Genomic DNA, 20,212 nt, shown 5'->3' with positions numbered 1-20,212 from the left:
GGGTCCACCTTGGGTTTTTTGAGTAAGGCGATGATTCCGGCGTGCTTCCAGCTCTCTGGGAAGGTTGCTGTGTTGAAGGAAATGTTGATGGCTTTCTGGAGATGGTGTGCGATGGCGGTGCTGGCTTTGCTGTAGAAGTGGTGTGGGCATGAGTCTGATGGAGAACCGGAGTGGATGGTGTTCATGATTTTGATGGTGTCATCGTTGTTTATGTTGGTCCAGGAGAGCAGGCGGATGGTGGTCGTGGGGGGCGGAGGTCTCAGTGGTTGTCAGGGCGATCGTGGCGTTGAAGCTGTCGTTGATGTCTGCGATCTTGCGGTGGAAGAAGGTGGCCTGCGAATCGCACAGGTCTTGCGAAGGTGGGATGTCGTTGGTGTTGGAGCTGGGGTTGGAGAATTCCTTCACGATGTCCATTTGCCTAACTCAAATACACTTTTTTACATAGCCCTTTTGTGAATAGTAATAAAATGAAACCCCAGTACAGATTTAAAATCACATAATGCACTAGTTAATGATACAAGTGGAGAAGAACGAGGGACTATTCCAAAACATTTTGGAATCAGTAGGAGACAGAGCTCAAATACAGATAAAATGGTAATACTTGAAGTGCTGACAAACTAAATGATTTGAGCTTTGAGCAGTTTTGTGATTGTGCAGCAGCAGGTGTTAACCATGGGATATCCAGTCAATTAATGCAAACGAAAACAAATAATAACCTGGTAAATATGTGAGAATGGCTTATTTAAAACCTATGCTTTGGATTGAGATGACATTGGACCTCTTGAATGAATAGTCTTTCTTATTGAGATTTGTCAAATTCATCACAAAATGTGTTATATATTCTGCCTGTGGTTTCTGCTTCCTTAAACAGTTTGTGTGACAAAGATACTATTATTTGCCTAGTTAGTTAGTTAGTTTATAGAATTCAGCAGGGAATCAGTCATCCCTACGGGCCTTGTATGAGACATTTCTGAAATGGCATCAGTTATCTGTTCTTTCATTATTTCTCCCTCTAGTAGCTGTCTGCCGTTCTTTGACAAAGTGGGAATGTGCACTCCCTCCAGAAATGCCATCTCGTGTGGATTCTCGCACATTTCTGAGATGTGTAGGATACTTAGGAGACGGGCAAATGCTTCTACTATTTTCACTGGGTGGGTGACGTCTCTCTGATTTCTTATTAAGGACATTGCTAGGTGTGCCTCTAGCTAACAAAGCTGTGTGGCTAGCAATCATCCAACCTTCCCCTTTGCTCATAGTGTTGCACATTTGGATGTCGGAGAGCATATTCTGCTAGTGAGTTTAAGTGACAGTTCAGGTCAAACTTTGCTTCTCGGAGTAGCCTCATGAATTGCGGGTTAGGACATTGATTGTACTGCCTTGTTAGTGTGAGTATATCCACCTCTGGCTGCTGTGTTTTTCTGTTGGGCAGATTCCATCACCAATTCCCCTTGTCTGGTGGCTTTCTCTGCTACACAGAGAGCTTGTGGTGATGAGACCAAGGCCTTGTTTTCATCTAAATATTGGCACAGGTGGGCTGAGCGCTTCGGATTACCCATGGACATTTTGTGATCAGACATATTTAATTGCCAGATTTTGTCAATGGGATAGACATGGCCTAATTCCAGTTCCAGTATTCCTGGGAAATGGTTTGACATTGTGCCTTCCACTATCCTACAGTTCTGCATGTTTTCGAGTATAGGGTGTTTCAGAAGTAGACTATCCTTGAATATGTCCCATGTGCATTCAAAAGTAAGGCATATTCCATATCTCCTGGATGTGTTAGGCACCACGGATCAGTCATGCCATTGCCCTTCATTATATCCATCACTATTGCTCTCTCCTTGGCGATGGATTTGTCAGATTGGCCTTATCTGCCCACATAGGGGTCTAAAGTAAGATTCTAATCCCCTTCTATGACTACTTTTTTGTGTCTGAATTCAGTAAGAAGTTAGGTAAGTGATAATAAAAAGTCAGTTCTGTCACAGTTCGGTGTATAAATGAATCCCACCTTTAGCATCATGTCCACTGTTCTTTATCTAGACATAACTACTCATCTGTCTATATTTTGTGGACTGTACACTGAAGTCACTTCCTGAATAAAATGGCGACTCCACGTTTCTTGGAGAATGTCAGTGTATCAGACGCCCTGACCTGCCTGATTAATTACTCTACCAACCGATCTGTTTTGATTGTTCTGACTCTACTTGTGATATGTTGGTCTCTTGAAGTAGATCGAAATCAGGATATTTGGGTGCTATGTACGTATGGCGGCGCTTTTTGTCACATGTAACAACTATTCAGATTTTCTTAGTATATTCTTGCACTGCCATTTCTCTGTCTGACATTGTACTATCTGTACAAAAATGGGAGGTTGAGTGTCATAGGTTGGGACCTGGAGCAGAGTACAGATGGATTGCTGCCTGTTAAGTATGTGTTACTTCTAGGATCTGGGGTGCTTTGTCTCTTCTCTGGGAGTACAGCCCAGTGTGTATCCAAGAAGAGGGTGGTTTTGATAAGGCTTGGGGTTGTGCCAAGTGACTCCACGCATCAGGATTGGGACGATTATTGGCAGCCGGTTCAACCACCCAAGCATCTACATAATCACATAGAGAACAGACTGCCAACACATATAACTAGATCCCAGTCCTGATATCGTTTTGTGGGAAACCCTTCATGGTTAAAGACGAAGGCTATCACCCACCTGATGGGTGGCATGCCTCATCATTGGGCCTATCCTGGCATCTTTCCTAACGAGTAGATGCAAGCTACTATCCTTCAAAATATATGGGCGCTTAGTGGGATATTATGTAGAAGGTGTACTATGCCACGCATCTAGTCTGGGGTGGTGTGATGTGCAGAAGGGAAAAATGTGTGAGGAGAAGATAGATAAAACTATCTAATAGGTGGAAAAATGAAATTTAATAGTAAGTGGCAGAATAAACATAGTGCAACAAGAGAATAGAAAAATGGCAAGCTGGAAAGAATATATATAATTCTCACCCTTGTCCGCGTCGATAGGTTACGATAAAGAAGAGTCTGAGATTTGGATCAATTCTTTAATGATTAAATGCACAACTTTTTGAATGTTCTGGATGAATTGGAATCTGGTGTGCATATAAGATGACCTTTAAGTGTATTCCCTGTATGGAATAGGTGAACACTTTCTTTTTGACCAAGTGGGTGGAAGAAACATATGAATTGTTGTTAACTCTTTGTGTTTTGTATATAATTGTTGTGTGTATATTTATAATTAGGACAAATTAATTAAGATTATGATAATTAAATTATGAAATCGTGTGTCTTTGGTATGTGTTTTTTTGTTAAGAAAGAACTTGAACTAATGACAGGGCTATGTACTGGTAATAGGGGAATATATGGTTCCCTATACAAAGAATGAGAATTATATATATTCTTTCCCCCTTGCCATTTTTCTATTCTCTTTTTGCATTGTTCTTTACCCAGGTATAGGAGGGTAATTTGGGTAAATCCCTATAATCTTTTGAATAGAATAAAAATAGTGGGCTATAGTTATACCATTATCATAAGGTCTACATGTTTCTGCCAGTATTGACCCTACACGCAGGTGCCCTTGGTATCCACCAGGACTCAAGTCGCCCTCTTTGCTTGGGCTAATATTTGTAAAGTGCAATTGGAAGGAATGCTGCCTGCAGCTGAAGTTTGTATGATGTCTGGTATCCACCTCAGTAGTTATAAGTGTAAAGCAGTTTTATTGCTCATTTTCGCTTCTTCCTTGAAGCTGGAGATTGTGGGGCTTGGATCTTGGATCTGTCGTGTCTCAGCCAAGGCAATTTGCATCTCCTAACTCATCTCAAGCACTGGTTGGGAGTAAAAAAATATTTTCCTCCGAATCATTATGTAATAGGAGAAATTTGCTGCCATGTAGATTTAAGCATTATAGTTAAAGGGTCCATTGTGCTTTCACTGCTGAAATAAGTTGTCTGGCCTGCTGGTGTTGCAGAAGGCATGCCTTGATTGGCACAATAGTTGGCGGAGGCAAATTCACCTTGGCAGAGTCACTCACGTGGCAAAAGTACTCGTCTTGTTTAGTCTAGTGTTCTCCATTGGGTTTATGCCATTCGGGCCACTATCTGTGTCTCTTCCTTCCTTAAGGATTGTTGTGTAACCACTTGACAGTTTTTCTCCTTAAGTGCTATGCCGGCCAAGATAGCATGAAGTCTCGTCTCCCCTGTAGCTTCACATCAGTCCTGCGCCGATCTAGTCAGTCTAGTGTCTGCCTATCTCTTATTTCACGGAGTGGTACATCCCAGCGCACAGCCCTCTTAGCAGCAGTCCAGTTCAGAATGCAGGTCTGGTGCCAGCAGTTGGTATTGTGCCCTCACCCCCTACAGTTCCCTCCAGTGCCTGGGCACTCTTGAAGCTGTAGACTGGCGGGCATGCTCTTGCTCCCATGTACTGCCTAGAGTTGTGCCTATCGGGTGCTCTCAGCACATAACGTCACCACACCCGTTGACTCCCTTGGTGCACTCTCCACCATCGGGGACTAGGGTGTTGCTTCCCTGTGACATTCAGCGGTCCTGCAACCGGTAATTTGAGTATTTTAAAAATACACTAACTCTTGCAGTGATTTTCAATGAGGGAAACCAAAGCAAATCTATTAGATGATCCATACACCAAACGAACAAATCAAGCAATCTTTAATAGTCATGAGGATGCAAACCTCTATTTCTCGCCAAGTAAAAAAGAGAACATAGATTTAGTTACACAAAGAAGAGCTGTGCATGCTGTTAAGGACAATATAGGAGACCAAAAACATGTAGCACTTGCCATTTCATGGAAAGCTCAGCAATTCTAAGCCCTCTCCATACTGGTTATCTAAAAGAGTTAGACTTGGGTTGTATTGTAAAACAGGAGTGAATCTAGATTCCTTTCTTTTATATGCTGCCCTTCCTGAAAACAGTAACAGTAAATTTGTTGAGGGTGCATTTACTAAACATGTCACATTGAGATAGTACACCGTCATATGTAAACGCTTGTCCAAAAGCACAAGCAACATTTTCTTGTGCTGAAATGTCTAATAAAAGACTCAAACAGACAGGGAATAAACAGGAGGTTATGTTGAATGTTGTTCAAGGAAGCATTCTGCAAGATGCTAAAGATGTTGTCTTTCCCTAGTGGCAAATTTAGGCAGTGACCAAGTGAAGCTGGCATAAGCTTTCCTCTTGTATGTTGTTTGTTGGGCACAGAACAGGAATATGGATAGTGTCTCTACTTCGGGGTAAATATTGGGGAACGCTAAAGTGTGGTTTGTGTTCTCTGTCGTTAAAATAGTGCATCTTCATATGAAAACACTTATCCAAAAGCACAAGAAACATTGTCTCATGCTAAAATGGCTCATAAATGTATTGGGATTGAATGAGACAAAAAATAAAAAAGTGCATTAATTTTGAAGAAGTAAACTTTAAAAACCTTTAACTGTTATGTGAGCGGGATGTCTTTCTAATTTTTTTTATACTAATCTCACTTGGGGGAACTATGCTAGTAATGTTACAGTATGCGTTTGCCACTTGTGTACTTGCACAGCTTTTTCGAGTTTGAAAAGTGACTTGCAACAGTGTTGTACTCGACTGAAAAGGGGAACTTGTACTGGATTCATGTAAACGGCGTGACTTGCGAATATTTACATAACACTGTGTTAGTCATGGCTTCTCACACAGGAAAATGACTTCATTCTGTTCTGTGCTTCTAGGTCCCCGATTGGGTAACTCTCCTGTGCCAAGTATTGTTCAGTGCTTGGCAAGGAAGGATGGGACGGATGACTTCTATCAGCTGAAGGTGAGCCATGCGAAGGGTGGAGCCCTCTTTAGAGAGGTTACTGCCTTAAAATGATCAGGTTCTGTTGCTTACTAAATGGTGTCTTAAACTGCATCAGACCAGTTTTATGTCCATTAAACACAGGTCTGAGTGACCCTATCAGTGTATCTGTTTGTTTGTTATCCTGAGCAGAGATGGCTGGAAAGGTTATGTATATACAAATGCAATATGAAGAATAGTTTTTATTTAATATGCAGAATGTGCATTTAATGTAATCTAAGAGAAATTGGACTGATCTGTCATTGTCTCTGCCCTGCCATACACACCTGTTAGAGACACTGCCTTGTGTGATACTTTGCAACTTTCCTTAAAGGCGTGACTGCCTCTCAATGCACCCAGCCCAAACCAATGGAAAGGCCCTCTATGGCCTACATGTCGTAACCGGACACTGATGATTCACAGCAACATTTGCTGTTGTACCTTATGCAGGGCTTTGGATTAGGTCCTCTTCTTTTTCATTGCTATGTCCTGCGTATCTACGTATCATTTGTGCAGATATCAACTAGCTAGATGCAGCTAAAAAGCAAAATATCAAAACGACAGGTTTAGGAGAGAGGGATTGGAAAATAACTTGTTGCATGATACTAATGGTAGGCCTCCTTGTGCATTATACCGATGCTGAAAACTACAGCAGTGTTGTGTAACATGAGAGTAGATTCTTACAGAAAACAGTTGGTATTTAAATTCTTTCAAAATTTGTGGGTATCTGTTACCTTTTGGAAACGGTGACGCATATGTTCAGTAGTAGCATTCTTGTACAGGAGAAAGAGCGTTTCCACACCTTACTTTGTTTTAGTTTTTGCCCTGCAAGCTTTACTTTGTTATGTACCTCAATGGGATCATTTAGAGGTCAAAACTTAATCTGGCTGTTTTATTTTTTTCAGTTTTTTAAAGCATATTACTGACCTGGTAAGCCTATACACATTTCCATTACAATGGTCTATATTTTAAGTTCAGAGGCTCAAGGAACACAAGAGGTTTCTTGAATCTGTTGAAACCAAGGTTTTTATGGCCCTAAATTGGTGGTCAATTCACCTAGTCACTTGTTTTATTTAATTTTTGAACTGCATCTGGTTATTGAAAATATATGTATTCCAGATTTTTAACTATGTGAGACGTGTTACCTAAAATAGGCTGTAGTATTATGTTCTGGTTTTGGCTGATTAGCATGCAAATAACATAACCTTTCTTGGTGCTCTTATTTGGGCCAAATGTAAGATGAATCCCTAATTGAATGTCATAGAGGCCATCAAATATGAAACAAAAATAGTCTGTTTTCAGTTCTAGTGATGTCTCTTCTCCATACATTCAGAAATTGAGACTAGAAGTAAACTTATAGGACATGTCGAAGAATGTCAGAAGTGTGCGAGTCTTACTAGTCAGGCCCTTTTGCATTTTTCAGTGATCCATTTCACTGTCCATATTAATCACTATTCCCAGACCATTTTTCTAAATGTTGTGTTTATTTGTACGGCACACTATGCCTGTGAGAGTATCCTGGAGCTGAGCAGGTGTATGTGAAGATATTCAGGTCTCGGACCTCCATGCATACGCTAGAGTCTAGTGGGAGATAGCCAAATTCGACATAGGTATTTCAACTGGATGAGTTGATATCTATTTGAGATGGCTGCCTCCCTGGGGTGAAGGGGCGAGTAGGGGGAGGCTGGCAGCATAAGCACGGATGTCCTTTTGCCATCTTTCAGTTGGCCAATTTTGCTTTCCCAGTCTTTTCGTAGGTTCGGAAAGGTATCTGTAGAGTTTATAACTTGGGTTCTATAAAGGTGGATAGTTTTGGTTTGATGGGGGAAAATTTGGGTAGTTCTTCCAGTGTTGCCAGGCACGGGGCAATTGTCAAAGTTAGAGGTATCAATTAAGTTGTGAGGGCAGAAGACTAAATTCAGCCTGTATCTCTGAAAGACTTCAGGGTACCGACAGAGGTCACTTCTGCCAGCAGTGAGATTCTCAAATTGTCCAATTCCATAAAGCCTTCCAGTGCTGCTAAAAAAGAAGAGGGTCACCTGTCCAAAAGAGAATCTGACCTGTCAATTTCCAATTCCATCCGATTGGTGAACCTCCACACATCCCCAACCACTTTCGGTATGAGTGGACTCTAGACGGGAGTTTCTTTGCATATAAGTATTGTATCCAAGATCTTCTCAGATGGCCCATAGTTCAGCCGCATATATCTGGGATCTGTTTTTGAGCCTGTCTGCGCTGAATTTATCCTTTTGTTAATGATAAGCAGATGGGGCAGCTTTTCAATAGGAATTGGGCTCTATCATGCAAGACCTGCATCATAGGTGGATTTATAACACTTGGTGAGTAAAACTTTGGAAGAACCTCCCTTTAATATGAAGAAGAGGAGACCAACCATAAGGGTATGCAGAAACTTGCAGTGAAGGGGGAAGGAGTAGTTTTGTGCATATAGGATTTTGTGAAAAATAATTATGTTCAAGGCATCTGAGCAGTAGATCACATGCTGGGCATAGATCGCCATCTAGTGTTGGGTCCGGATGTTTGCACTTTGTTTTTGTTCGAAGAAGTCTTTCCTCATGAGGTAGGTGACTCCTCCTTTAGGTGATAGTGCGCATGGCCATCAACTCCATCCTTGGATTCTTTTTTGAAACCATCAGGCCTGGATGTGTATTGCTGTGCTCCGGTTCGCCACAGTTTTCGGACACCTTCGACGCGCAATACACTAACCTTGACAGTATTGTTATCGATCCCTGTTCTCCATTCGACGCGCATCGTCTCACCTTAGAAAACCTTCAATTGGGAATCTCGTCGCAGGCCGTCAGGCCTACCGCACTAGCAGTCAATGGAACAGACTCACTTCAAGTTCTGTCCTGTGTATCATGCTAAATTTCCACACACCTACTTGCACGAAGTGTGCAACTTCTGCTTGTCCCCGGAACACGAGGAGAAAGACTGCGACGCGTGTCGATCGAAAAAGACATTTCGTGACCGTTGGGCTCGACGCTCGAAATGCAACACCAGAGCGGCTCCGCACCGGACATCTTTGGCTAAGATTCCGACACAGAACATCAAGCTCAAGGAGCCGAGGATTAAGAACATCTCTCCGTGTCCGAAGCCGACTCTGACATGGAAGAAGAGGAGCAGGTTAATCCGGGTCAGCGTACCGTGAGTAGAGATACCCCTTTGCCCCCTCAAAAACCAAAGACAAAGGCTCCGGTCCCTCCTCTGCCTTTGGGCCAAGGTCGGCACCGACAAAAAGTTTCCGACGCCCCGCCCTATGGCTCGGCTCGAAACAGAAAGAGAAGCCTTCTTGCTCGGGCCGGAGCCGACCCCACTCCGGCGCGGACCCAACACCTTCGGCACCGAAACCCAAGTCCAAACATGTGTTGGTCACAATACCACTGTTGCCGAAGATCTCATCTTTGACACCAAAAGGCTCGGTGCCGAAACCTTTGATGCCGAAACCAGCAACTAACGAGAAAGACCTCTGTCTAAAGAACCTCAGTCTGATGCCCTGCCTTCGGATCCGAAGCAGAAAAAACTTGTGATCAACCCTGAAACAGGACAGATTCATGCTACTCTTCCTAAAAACAAAAGATCGACCTACCTGAGGACTACCACATTCCTCTAAAAAGGAAGAGTGTGGGTATTAACCCTTCTCCCCTTTACACTCTACCTCTTCCTCCCACTAATCCTAATTTGCTGATCACACCATCAAATTCTCCGCCACTTTCACCTGACCCACAGGAAGATGGGGATCAGGATAGGCCACAGGACACTGACCCTTGGGAGAATTATTATACTGACCCAAACACAGACAACAACCCGGATTTGTATCCCACCAGACCCTCCCCACCTGACGACCACATTGGGTATATTGAGCTCCTTAACAGGGCTGCTCAAAATCATGGAGTGGGGCTCCATAAAGAGCCTTTAGAAGAGGATTTCCTCTTTGAAACGCTCACTTCTTCCCAAAGAGTTACTCATACCTTACTAGTGCTCAAAGGCATGCTAAAACACACAGATGAGGTATTTAAAGACTCTGTAAGGGCCAGAATAATTACACCCAGGGTGGACAAAAAATATAAACCCACACCCACCGACCCTGTTTACGTTAGAGGACACCTGCCCTTAGACTCTCATGTAGTCCCCAACGCTCGCAAGAGAGCTAACTCACAAACCACAGGTAAGGCTCCTCCTCCTGATAAGGAGTCTGGCGCATTGCCAACGCTCAAGCTCTGTTGGCTCATTATGATAGGGCTCATTACAATGAGTTAGAGAAACTCATACAATATTTACCTGATGAAGACAAATCTAAGGCTAATGACCTTATCCAAGAATGTAAACTTATCACCAATACATCCATCAGGTGTGCCCTACACCCAGCAGACACAGCAGCTTGTGCAGTGAACACCAGTGTACTCTTACACTGGCATGCTTGGTTGAGAATATCAGACTTCAAGTCGGCGCTGCAAGCCTCTATCCTTAACCAACCATTTGACAAGGAGCATCTCTTTGGCCCAGCGGTTGATACCTCACTGGAAAAGATGAGAAAGGACACTAAGGTCCCAAAGTCCATGGGAGCGTTACAATAACCTGCCACTAGTGGTTCCTTTTGCCTCTCCTTTTACAGAGGTGGTACCAAATCCATATCCACCGAAAATCCCTCCTCCTCTTACAAGCGCAACAACCAGACCCCCTCTTCAAGAGATTACTTTAGAGGAGGTTTTAGAGGAAATAATGGTAAGGGAAGAAGCAGAAGTAACTCCACATGCACTTTCCCCGCAAACAAACAGTGACTCCGCTATCCCCCAATCATTCCACCCCTGCCGGGGGACCTTCCTACCTGTCTGGAATTAAATCACCTCAGACAAGTGGGTACTACAAATTATCCAATATGGTTACTGCCTGGAGCCTACAGACACTTCCCCAAATATTCTTCCAAGATCACATGCAATGTCACCAGAGCATCTTACCCTTCTTCTAAAGCAAGAGGTTCTCCTCTCTCTTGGAAACACGCTATAGAGCCAGTCCTATTACAATACTAGGGGACTGGGGGTATACTCGCTGTACTTTTTAATTCCCAAAAAATATGGCTCTCTCAGGCCTATACTAGACCTCAGAGAACTAAATCTGTACATTCAGTCGGACCACTTTCACATGGTCACACTCCAAGTGCTCCCACTCCTTCAGCAAGGCGACTTTCTGTCCACTCTGGACTTAAAGGATGCCTACTTCCATATTCTTATTCACCCTGCTCACTGCAAATATCTCAGGTTTGTGGTGGACTGCCAACATTATCAATTCAAAGTTCTCCCCTTTGGAGTAACCACAGCACCCAGGGTTTTTACCAACTGCCTGGCAGTAGTCGCAGCTAATCTAAGAAAACAGTACATTCACGTCTTCCATTACCTGGATGATTGGCTAATATAAGCCAATTTGCAGCAAAGCTGCCTACGCCACACTCGAAAAACAGTCCAACTGCTTCACCACCTTGTGTTCACTGTAAACCTCACCAAAGCTCATCTCCAACCATCCAACACACAAGTGTATCTAGGAGCCACAATAGACACTCAGAAAGCTCTAGCGTGTCCCAACCCAGTTAGAATCCGCAATATGCAGACTCTAATACTTCAGTTTCAGCCTCAACACTTGTTACAAGCTCGAATTTTCATGCAATTGCTAGGATTGATGGCGTCCTGCATTTTAATCGTTCCTTACGCAAGACTCCAAATGCGTCCCCTACAGGAATGCTTAGCACATCAGTGGAACCAGGCTCACGGTCAGTTAGCAGATATAGTGTTGGTGGATAGCTGCACCCATCGCTCTCTTCAGTGGTGGAACATGCAAAACCTTTTCAAGGGGCGGCCGTTCCTCGACCCGGTTCCACAGATAGTGCTATCAGCAGACACATCGTTCACTTGTTGGGGGGGCTCATCTTCAAAAACATACCATTCAGGGCTTGTGGACTCTGCAACAAAAACAACTCCACATAAACCATCTAGAACTACTAGCAATTTTTCTAGCATTGAAAGCATTGCAACTTCATCTAGTAGGCAAAGCTGTCCTAATACGTACAGACAACATGACCGCAATGTACTATATAAAGAACACAGGGGGGACGCACTCTCTCCAGCTCTCCCAGAGCATCTGGAGATGGGCCATACCTCACAAAATATATCTCCTTGCAGAACACCTTCCACGAATAAACAACCAGATTGCAGATCTGCTCAGTCGTCAACGACAACAGATCCACAAATGGGAACTCCACCCTCAGGTTCTCCTCCCTTTCTTCCAAATATGGGGCTTTCCAGAGATAGATCTGTTAGCCACCCACCTAAATGCAAAATGCCCAAACTTCGCATCCAGGTATCCACACCCATTGTCCAAAGGCTATGCACTATGGATGAACTGGTCGGGGATATTTGCTTACGCTTTCCTGCCTCTCCCACTCATTCCATTAGTGGTTTGGAAGCTCAGACAGCAGTCCCTGACACTAATCCTAGTTGCTCCCACATGGGCCCGTCAATCGTGGTTCACAACCCTGTTGGAGTTATCTGTAGTTGCTCGATAAAAACTAAATCTCTCTCCCAATCTTCTCACTCAGAGCCATGGAGAAATAAGACATCTAGGTCCCAGTCATCTCAACCTTGCGATCTGGCACCTGAAATCTTAGAGTTTGGCTATCTTAATCTTCCAAAAACAACAATTGATGGACAGAATGCAGAACAATGTCATACATTCACCCCAGTACAGAGATCTGGGCCTAAATCCATCGTTTTTTTTGCTCACCATGCCGTTTCAGTTTGAACCAGGCCATATGAAAATCAGTCTTGACCCTGTGCCTCATGGGAACAGTCCAGCCCGAACTGCCAAGCCAGGTCCTCCCTGGACTGGAAACAAGCATCCTAGGACCGGTTTCGGGGTTTCACCCCTCTTCAGCCAGGATAGCTTGATTCCAGTGGCATGGAGAGCAAGGGACCCACGTCTGGGCATACCCTTCCCACTCGGGGTGACAAATGCAAAAACAATTGATGGACAGAATGCAGAACAATGTCATACATTCACCCCAGTACAGAGATCTGGGCCTAAATCCATCGTTTTTTTTGCTCACCATGCCGTTCCAGTTTGAACCAGGCCATATGCAAATCAGTCTTGACCCTGTGCCTCATGGGAACCTACCACTCTACATGCCATAACAGATGCATGCTGTGGTAAGTAGCATTTTCCTTTCAGTAAGGCAGCCCTTTCTAGTATTGACAAAAACGACGACATCCAGTGCTTGAAGTCTTTGTATGTTTTTTGTGGGCAAGGTAATATACCATTAGCAATTGCCACTTCACCAGAGTGTATATGCTATATTCCCAAATACTTTATGCTACATGTGCTGACCATCAGTCCTGAATGCACCCTTTGATGTGTTTGTCTTTCACTTTGGAAATGTGGCTAGTTAATAGTGGTCATTGAATTTCCTTTATTGATGTTCGAGTCAGTTTAAATTATTTGTTGTCTGATGCCTGCGACTGTTAGTTAACCATGTGTGGTCATGGTTGGTATGCAATTTTAGCCAATCGATTTATTCTGAAGGCTTTGAGAAGTTCAGATTTGTCCCTTACCTATCCTTATTCCATTCACTTTGGACGATCAGCCCGTTTGTGTCTAGTTTATGCTTTGTTGTATGTTCTCTTTGAATAACACTATTCCAATTAGTAAATGATACATGTTTATTTCTGTGTGTTTTTAATTTGCAGTATATCTTTTGTGAGGCTTGTAACTTTCTGTTGAACTAGAGCGCAATATGAGTAATAACTAAAATGTTTACATAGCCTCCATACAAAGCAAAATGTGCTTCTTTCGATCTAATGACATTTTTGAATAAGTGGCTTTATTTGTAGAATTAATTGTTGAATTGTTTAAATGTTACACCAGGTTGGCCTAAAGGGAATAAAATGCAAAACCTAAGCGGTCCGTATGCACACTTTTATGTTAAGAAGTCTGCCGACAAAAGTTGGACCTTTGTTAGGTCAGGATAGATTTCAATCTATGCATCGTAGAAGGCTTATTTCCAGGATACTTACAGTTAGGTAAATAGTGTTGAATGTGCACAGAATAGTGCCTGCCGCATCGTTGACCAATGCCATGGTTTTTTACCTCAAGCCTTGTCTATCAAACTTCCAAAAAGGTCTGGAATTGTACACATCAAAACTTGAACTTTGTGGAGTAATGGACCCTGCCATGAATCCACCTGCTCCCAACGTGATTTGAGACAACTGTATGCAAGCAGTTCTAGAAAGGTATTCTCACATTTCCATTTGAGCCATACCCTAGTTTGGGCTACTGAATGTGCATATACAAATGGTCCAACAAATGCACGATTATGGTGATCAAGGATTGAAAATGCTTATTGTGAGGCACTTCTATATCCAGTGTTATCCGAAGGCAGAAAATATTTAAAGCATATTAAAAAAATTCAGTATTCTCAAAGAAGCTTTTTAAATTTATAAGTGATCTCCTGACTAATTTGGTCTGTTTCAATTGTTTTTGACAATATTAATGATGCCGACTGATTATGGATTTTTCTGACATTTTTGTTTATATTTCTTTCTGGAAATCAAGAGAATCTAATTATCTTGAAGGTGCTAGTGAAGGCTTTTGAAGAAAAAACATAACGAGAGTAAGGGGAGTCTTTCTTGATACGGAAGTGAGGAAATGGTAAAGACTAGAAGTAAAATGTTCAAGAGTGTGAGAAGAGTTCATAAAAGGGTCAGAGGAAATTAAGGGCAGCGTGCAGAAGAATAAAGTATGAGGAGAAAAACTGGAGGCATTGCAATGATGAATTGAGAAAGTAGTTTTAGGACTAGTGGCTAGTGCAATCTACTCAAAATGTAACCCAAAATGAGTAGTCTTTCCCAAGTGTTTTATTATTCTTTTGTTCTTTATTTGCTTTTGTGTAATACCTGCGTAATTTTTCAGTCACCCAGAGCTCTCCAAGACACCCAGAATGAGTAAGAGACAGAAGTAGATAAGAGTCTAATGAGTATTAAGATGGAGACCACAAGGCTAGTGTAAGGTTTGCGACGGGGGCACTATGGAATTGGAAAGCAGCATAGTGAGTGCAGGGGACAAGTGGACAAGAACTCACCCTACTTCTTCTTAATTGATGTTAATGTGCAGAGCTGAGAGTTAAGAATGAACATAAGTGACTTCAAAAGATAGGGTCTGCCATTTGCTTACTCTCATTGTTTCCCTAACAGCCATGAAATTGAGAAGCCAGACATTCAATCTCGAGGAAGGCCCAACTAGCATGTTAAGTCTGGCCCTTGCACTCCTCTATATCTGGCCTGCCTGACATAGTCTGCTAGTGATCTAGTGTTGTGTCTAGGCTGCATGAAAGAGTTCTCTGACTCCCTAGTGGCCTAGGCTTTATAGGATGGCTTCCTAGGTCGGGAATGCAGCTGTGTTTTATGTACAGACCCCCTCCCCAATAGACTTGAAGCCATTTACTCTTCACTCAAGCATTATGCATAAACATGGTTCGCTTCCTTACTGGAGACCAAACTTTACTGTGATTGTGATGGTATTTTAAAGGGCAACTTCTGGGTGACCTCCCTGACCCATTCCTTCTGACATCCATAAATCAAACCATTATCAGCACAGGATGCAGCATTGCCTAGCAGTCAGCTGTACTCTAAATCCTTTTGCTTTTGGGGGTCAAATAATCATCAGATGTGTTAATCTCGAAACACTTCATATATAAATGATGATTTCATTAAAATAGTAACTTCCTCAATGAAGTGTACGTGATTATTTAAAAATCCTCTTCGACCAAGGTATGTTCCCCTGCTCCTGCGATTTCAAGATTTAATTGTGTGCTGTATTTTAGATCGCTTCTGTTCTTGTTCATATATTGAATTCATTGAGAAAACTTGATTGTGAGGGTTGTTACATAAATGGAGACTAACATTTATCATTTAAATCACTGATATCAATATGTTGGCTCACTAATAGGCTGAATTACAATCCATTTGTCAGTTGATGAACTCTAAACTACTTTGAAAATGTTCAGTCCTTTGGTTGCTGTGGACGTCTTTTAGCTGTGTGAGAAACTCTGCATGTTTCTATTGTTAAACTCGTAGAATTGCTTTTATTAGAATTTGCTTTAACACTTTGGATAGCTTGTTATGAGCATTGTTTTAGATTTGTGTAAGCTCATCCTTTCAACTGTCTCAAACACTGTCCACCACATTTATTTAAACTTGTGGTTTATTTGGAGATAGTACATTAAACAATCTTAATATCTTTGTTTTTTGCTCATTCCTTCAAGATCCTAACTTTAGAGGAGCGCAGTGACAAGGGCATAGAAACACAAGAGGAACGTCAGGGCAAGATGCTGCTGCACACGGAATATTCTCTGCTTTCTTTACTGCCGAATCAAGATGGTGTTGTTCATCACCACGGACTCTTCCAGGTAGGACAACTTTTCAGTCTCTGATGTTGGGGATTCTTTTGTTAAATATTCATTCTATCTTGTGGTGTCTTATTAAAGTACTAAATCACTTAGCTGAACCAACAATTTGTCGGGTACATCAAACAGGGGTCAAAGGGAAAAATATTTATTGACCACTAGGTTTCTAGTCCCCTCATCCACTATACCTAACAACATAATAGTGAAACCTAGGGTCAGAACTATGAGCTCATGATGAAACTGGTGACTACTTAGGCACATAAAGTATGTAATGTAATAAACATCGAAAATGAATCCCATCAGCTACCTAGTTGGTAACCATCATCATTTGGGATTAAGTGTCCCTTGATGTATGCCCCATGAGAATCAGGGCGATAACACCAGTAAACAGCTGCAGTGTAATATATAGCTAGAACTTACAATGATGTGGCGTGGTTAATGCTGATGGAACAAGCAGTGCAATGTGAAGTGAAAAAACATTAAAATCATCTACTAGAACAAAGCCAGTACTTTATTATTGCTGTACTAGTGACGAAATTAAAATAACAGTGCGAGAGCTGTTTCAGAAAAAATAACTGCTCCAGTTCAGTTTGAAAAACCGGGTCTACATGTTTCAGCCTATCGATCAAGCGGTGATCAGGCTTTCATCAGGACCTTTGAACTTAGCTACTGCTTTAATTCTCATGGGGCATACATCAAGGGACACTTAATCCCAAATGATGATGGTTACCAACTAGGTAGCTGATGGGATTCATTTTCGATGTTTATTACATTACATACTTTATGTGCCTAAGTAGTCACCAGTTTCATCATGAGCTCATAGTTCTGACCCTAGGTTTCACTATTATGTTGTTAGGTCTTATTAAAGTATCCTACTGAGCACATTCTTAATGGTTTACCCCTTTGTTTATGCATAGTTACAGTTTTATATTGTATATAGTTATCAATTGTGTAGCTGCTGTTTACACAGTAACCTAAACAGTGACAAAAAGACTTGCACATAACTAGTAAAAGCGAATTAGAAGATAGTCTGATAGCATGAGTAGGTGCATATAGATATAGGAAAATTGTGGTGTTTAGCATAGCATAGGAATGACCGGATAAATTGTGGAAGGGATGGGGGGGGATAGAGCAGATGCTGGAAGTGTGACAAGAGTATCAGGAGAGGTATTAGAAAGGAGGAGCAAAGAGAGGGTGATGCTGATAGAGCTAGGGGTTGGAAGAAGGGTGAATTGATGGATCGAACAGTAAAATTCAAGAGTAACATTGGAGACATTAGTATGTATCTCTGTGTGATGCAGGGAATTGAATTAATGGTTTGGATATCAAGTTACTGGATAAGATACAAGTAAGTGATTAATGGTACTAGTAAAGGGCCCATTTAGCTTGGACCGGCGGAGTATAGAGAAAATGCTTGAGCTCAGTGTATGATACTGGTGGTTACAAGCAGGTCAATTGCATGTACGTTCTCATGCTTTCAGTTTCTTCCCATATTTCAGGAGGATTGAATTTGCTCGGATATGAGAGGGTATCTCTTCCACTAACAGAGCGCTATCAATTTGTTAGTAGGACAGAATGTGTTTTCAAAAGTTTCCTCCAGTGCAGGAGGCTCAGCTGTGTTCTTATTTAGGGTGAAGGGAGTTCCACAGTTTGGTTCCAGCTCTATAGAAGGATTCTTTCAATGCTAGATATGTTGTGATTTTTGGGATTTCGAGCTGCAGTGTGGCTTTGCTTTTGAATCCGAGCTGTGCTGATTAGTAGTTTTGCGCCACAAGGTGCATTTACCACACTAAGAGACTCAAATGTAAGACAGCCGATTTTAAATGTAGTTCGTTCCTTAATTGGAAGCCAGTGTAAGTCATTCACAAATGTGGTCAGATTTTGTCTTGGTGAATATGATGTAGGACGATCAGTTCATTCAGTCTTTTATCGTAATAGGGATGCTTTCTGAACTGGAGATGCCATCTCCGTTATTTGCAACTGCAGCTTTCCTGTTGAAGTTATGTTGTATGGAACGCTGAGTAGAAGAATGTGAAATTTAAGATAGAAACAAGTTGTTCAGTGAAATCATATATTTAGCTAAATAATTCCTTTGGAGCATACCTCGTGGAGTAGATTTTTTAGCAGCTGTCAGCAATAAGTCATATTAAGAAGCAAGAAAAAAAATACTCTTTGCAATGTGCTTGACTGGTTAACACTGTCTTTATTAAATCTTCACAACACCCTGTATTGATTTGATGAGGTTTATGAAGTTGAAAACAAAATAATTGAAACCCCCTCTGTAATGAACAAGATATCCATTTTTCTAATAAACTTAATTCTGACCTTTCATAGACTTGTAGTGCTTATGGAATCAGTTTTAAAAAAGCTAAGCTAGATTTGTTTTAAAAGACTTCATCAAAGGGCAATACAATATTTTTAAAAGCTGTAACAGCACAAAACAACATGATTAAGACGATGAAACTAGGTTGTCTTTTAAGCACGAGTGAAGCAAAAAGAGACTTGTAGCAGAATGGACGGGAACATAGTTAAAATATTTGATTCCTAGGAGGGAAAAGGGAAGAAATGCAGGATTGGGTGCCAGGGGCACAGCAAGTAACCGAAAGGCCAGTGCAAAAGGCTCTTCAATGAAGAAAGTGAATGAGGACTCAAGACTCCAGGAACAAAGACCATATTATAGAAAATATGCTGTAGAAGTCAATAGCAATTCTCTGAGCATTATTTGGGAAGGAAGCAATCCTGATGTTATACTCTCTAATTATTATGTGAAAGTTGCCAGACGTTAAGCATTTTGCTTAAAGTTTGGCATCTAAAAATGTTGTATGAAAAGGAAGTGATGGAAGCTAAGTGGGAGCACTTATAGACAACAATCTGATTTTTTTTTTTTTCCTGCCCTCAAAACAGAATTCAAAGTTTTGGTCTATAATTATAGGAGTTTGACTTGCCATTGTCAAAGTCTAGTAACCGTGTGTCTGCAAAGCAATGATCCACTCATGGTATGATATCATATGCTGGTATTTAAGAAACAGATTTCATGATGGGAGAGGATTCCGTAGTTGAGGAAGGAAGGAGAGCAACCATTGAATATTAGAAGTTAGCCTGGTGTTCTGAGTCAAGTGAAGTCCCCATGAAGTTACTTAAAATCAAATTAAATCTTTTGTGCTCATTGTACCGCTTGTTACACTGCCTTTTTCAAAGTCCAAATAGCTCAGACTTCTGTTGCAGTCAATTTTGTATCTGATCAGGTAAACCTTTTACTTGGATTCTGCTGGGGAACCTCAGAAATGGCTGTCTAATTCACAACTAGTTCCTTTTATGGAAACTGGTATCGGAGAGTGTTGTGAAACTTCAGATGCCATGACAGGATTTATTGTAACTAAAGCAACAATGCACCTGGAAAGCTCTTGTTTGCATGTCTACCACACCAATAATGTGAAAGTACTTAATAATGCTATGCTGCACACATTGTTTTGTATTGTCCTGAAAACAGAATAAACACATTTTCAACAAAAAATGAACTAAGAAAACAATGCAGGATATTCATGATTAATAAAGGTGGCAATAATCCCAAATGCAGTATCCTGCCACTGCGGCGGGAGGGACGGATGGGAGAGATAGCAGTTTGTGAGTAAGGGGGTGTCACTGCTTAAAGTGGAGGGCCTCTTTTTCCTAGAAGTTAGTGAGCAAGATGTAGATTTCATAGGAAGAAAGAAGGCTTTTCAAATCTGATTTGCAATGAACAAAAACGTTCGGCCTCCCAAACAACATTTCTTTGTCTGAGAGACCAAGAGGAGTTTTACAGAAAAAGAGTGAAGTATTCGAGAAGAACAATAAGGTTGACACATTATTAGGGCCTGAGTTTTAGACTGCACTATGACCAACCATAAAGCCTTAAAGTGGCTCGTTGTTTTATGGGCA

General features: G+C 41.7%; 1 protein-coding gene across 1 annotated transcript in view; it reads left to right on the top strand.

The window, feature by feature from the left end:
- STK40 (serine/threonine kinase 40) overlaps window positions 1-20,212 on the top strand; it is a 353,634-nt gene that overhangs the window by 181,202 nt on the left and 152,220 nt on the right. Inside the window, exons 4-5 of the mRNA XM_085647845.1 lie at window positions 5,729-5,814; window positions 16,154-16,297. Of these exons, the coding sequence (XP_085503971.1) occupies window positions 5,729-5,814; window positions 16,154-16,297 (230 nt within the window). The remainder of the gene's footprint in view (window positions 1-5,728; window positions 5,815-16,153; window positions 16,298-20,212) is intronic.

Source organism: Triturus cristatus, chromosome 3_2 (genome assembly GCF_964204655.1).
Source record: "Triturus cristatus chromosome 3_2, aTriCri1.1, whole genome shotgun sequence".
Taxonomy (NCBI): domain Eukaryota; kingdom Metazoa; phylum Chordata; class Amphibia; order Caudata; family Salamandridae; genus Triturus; species Triturus cristatus.
This window is presented reverse-complemented; position numbering and strand designations above follow the sequence as displayed.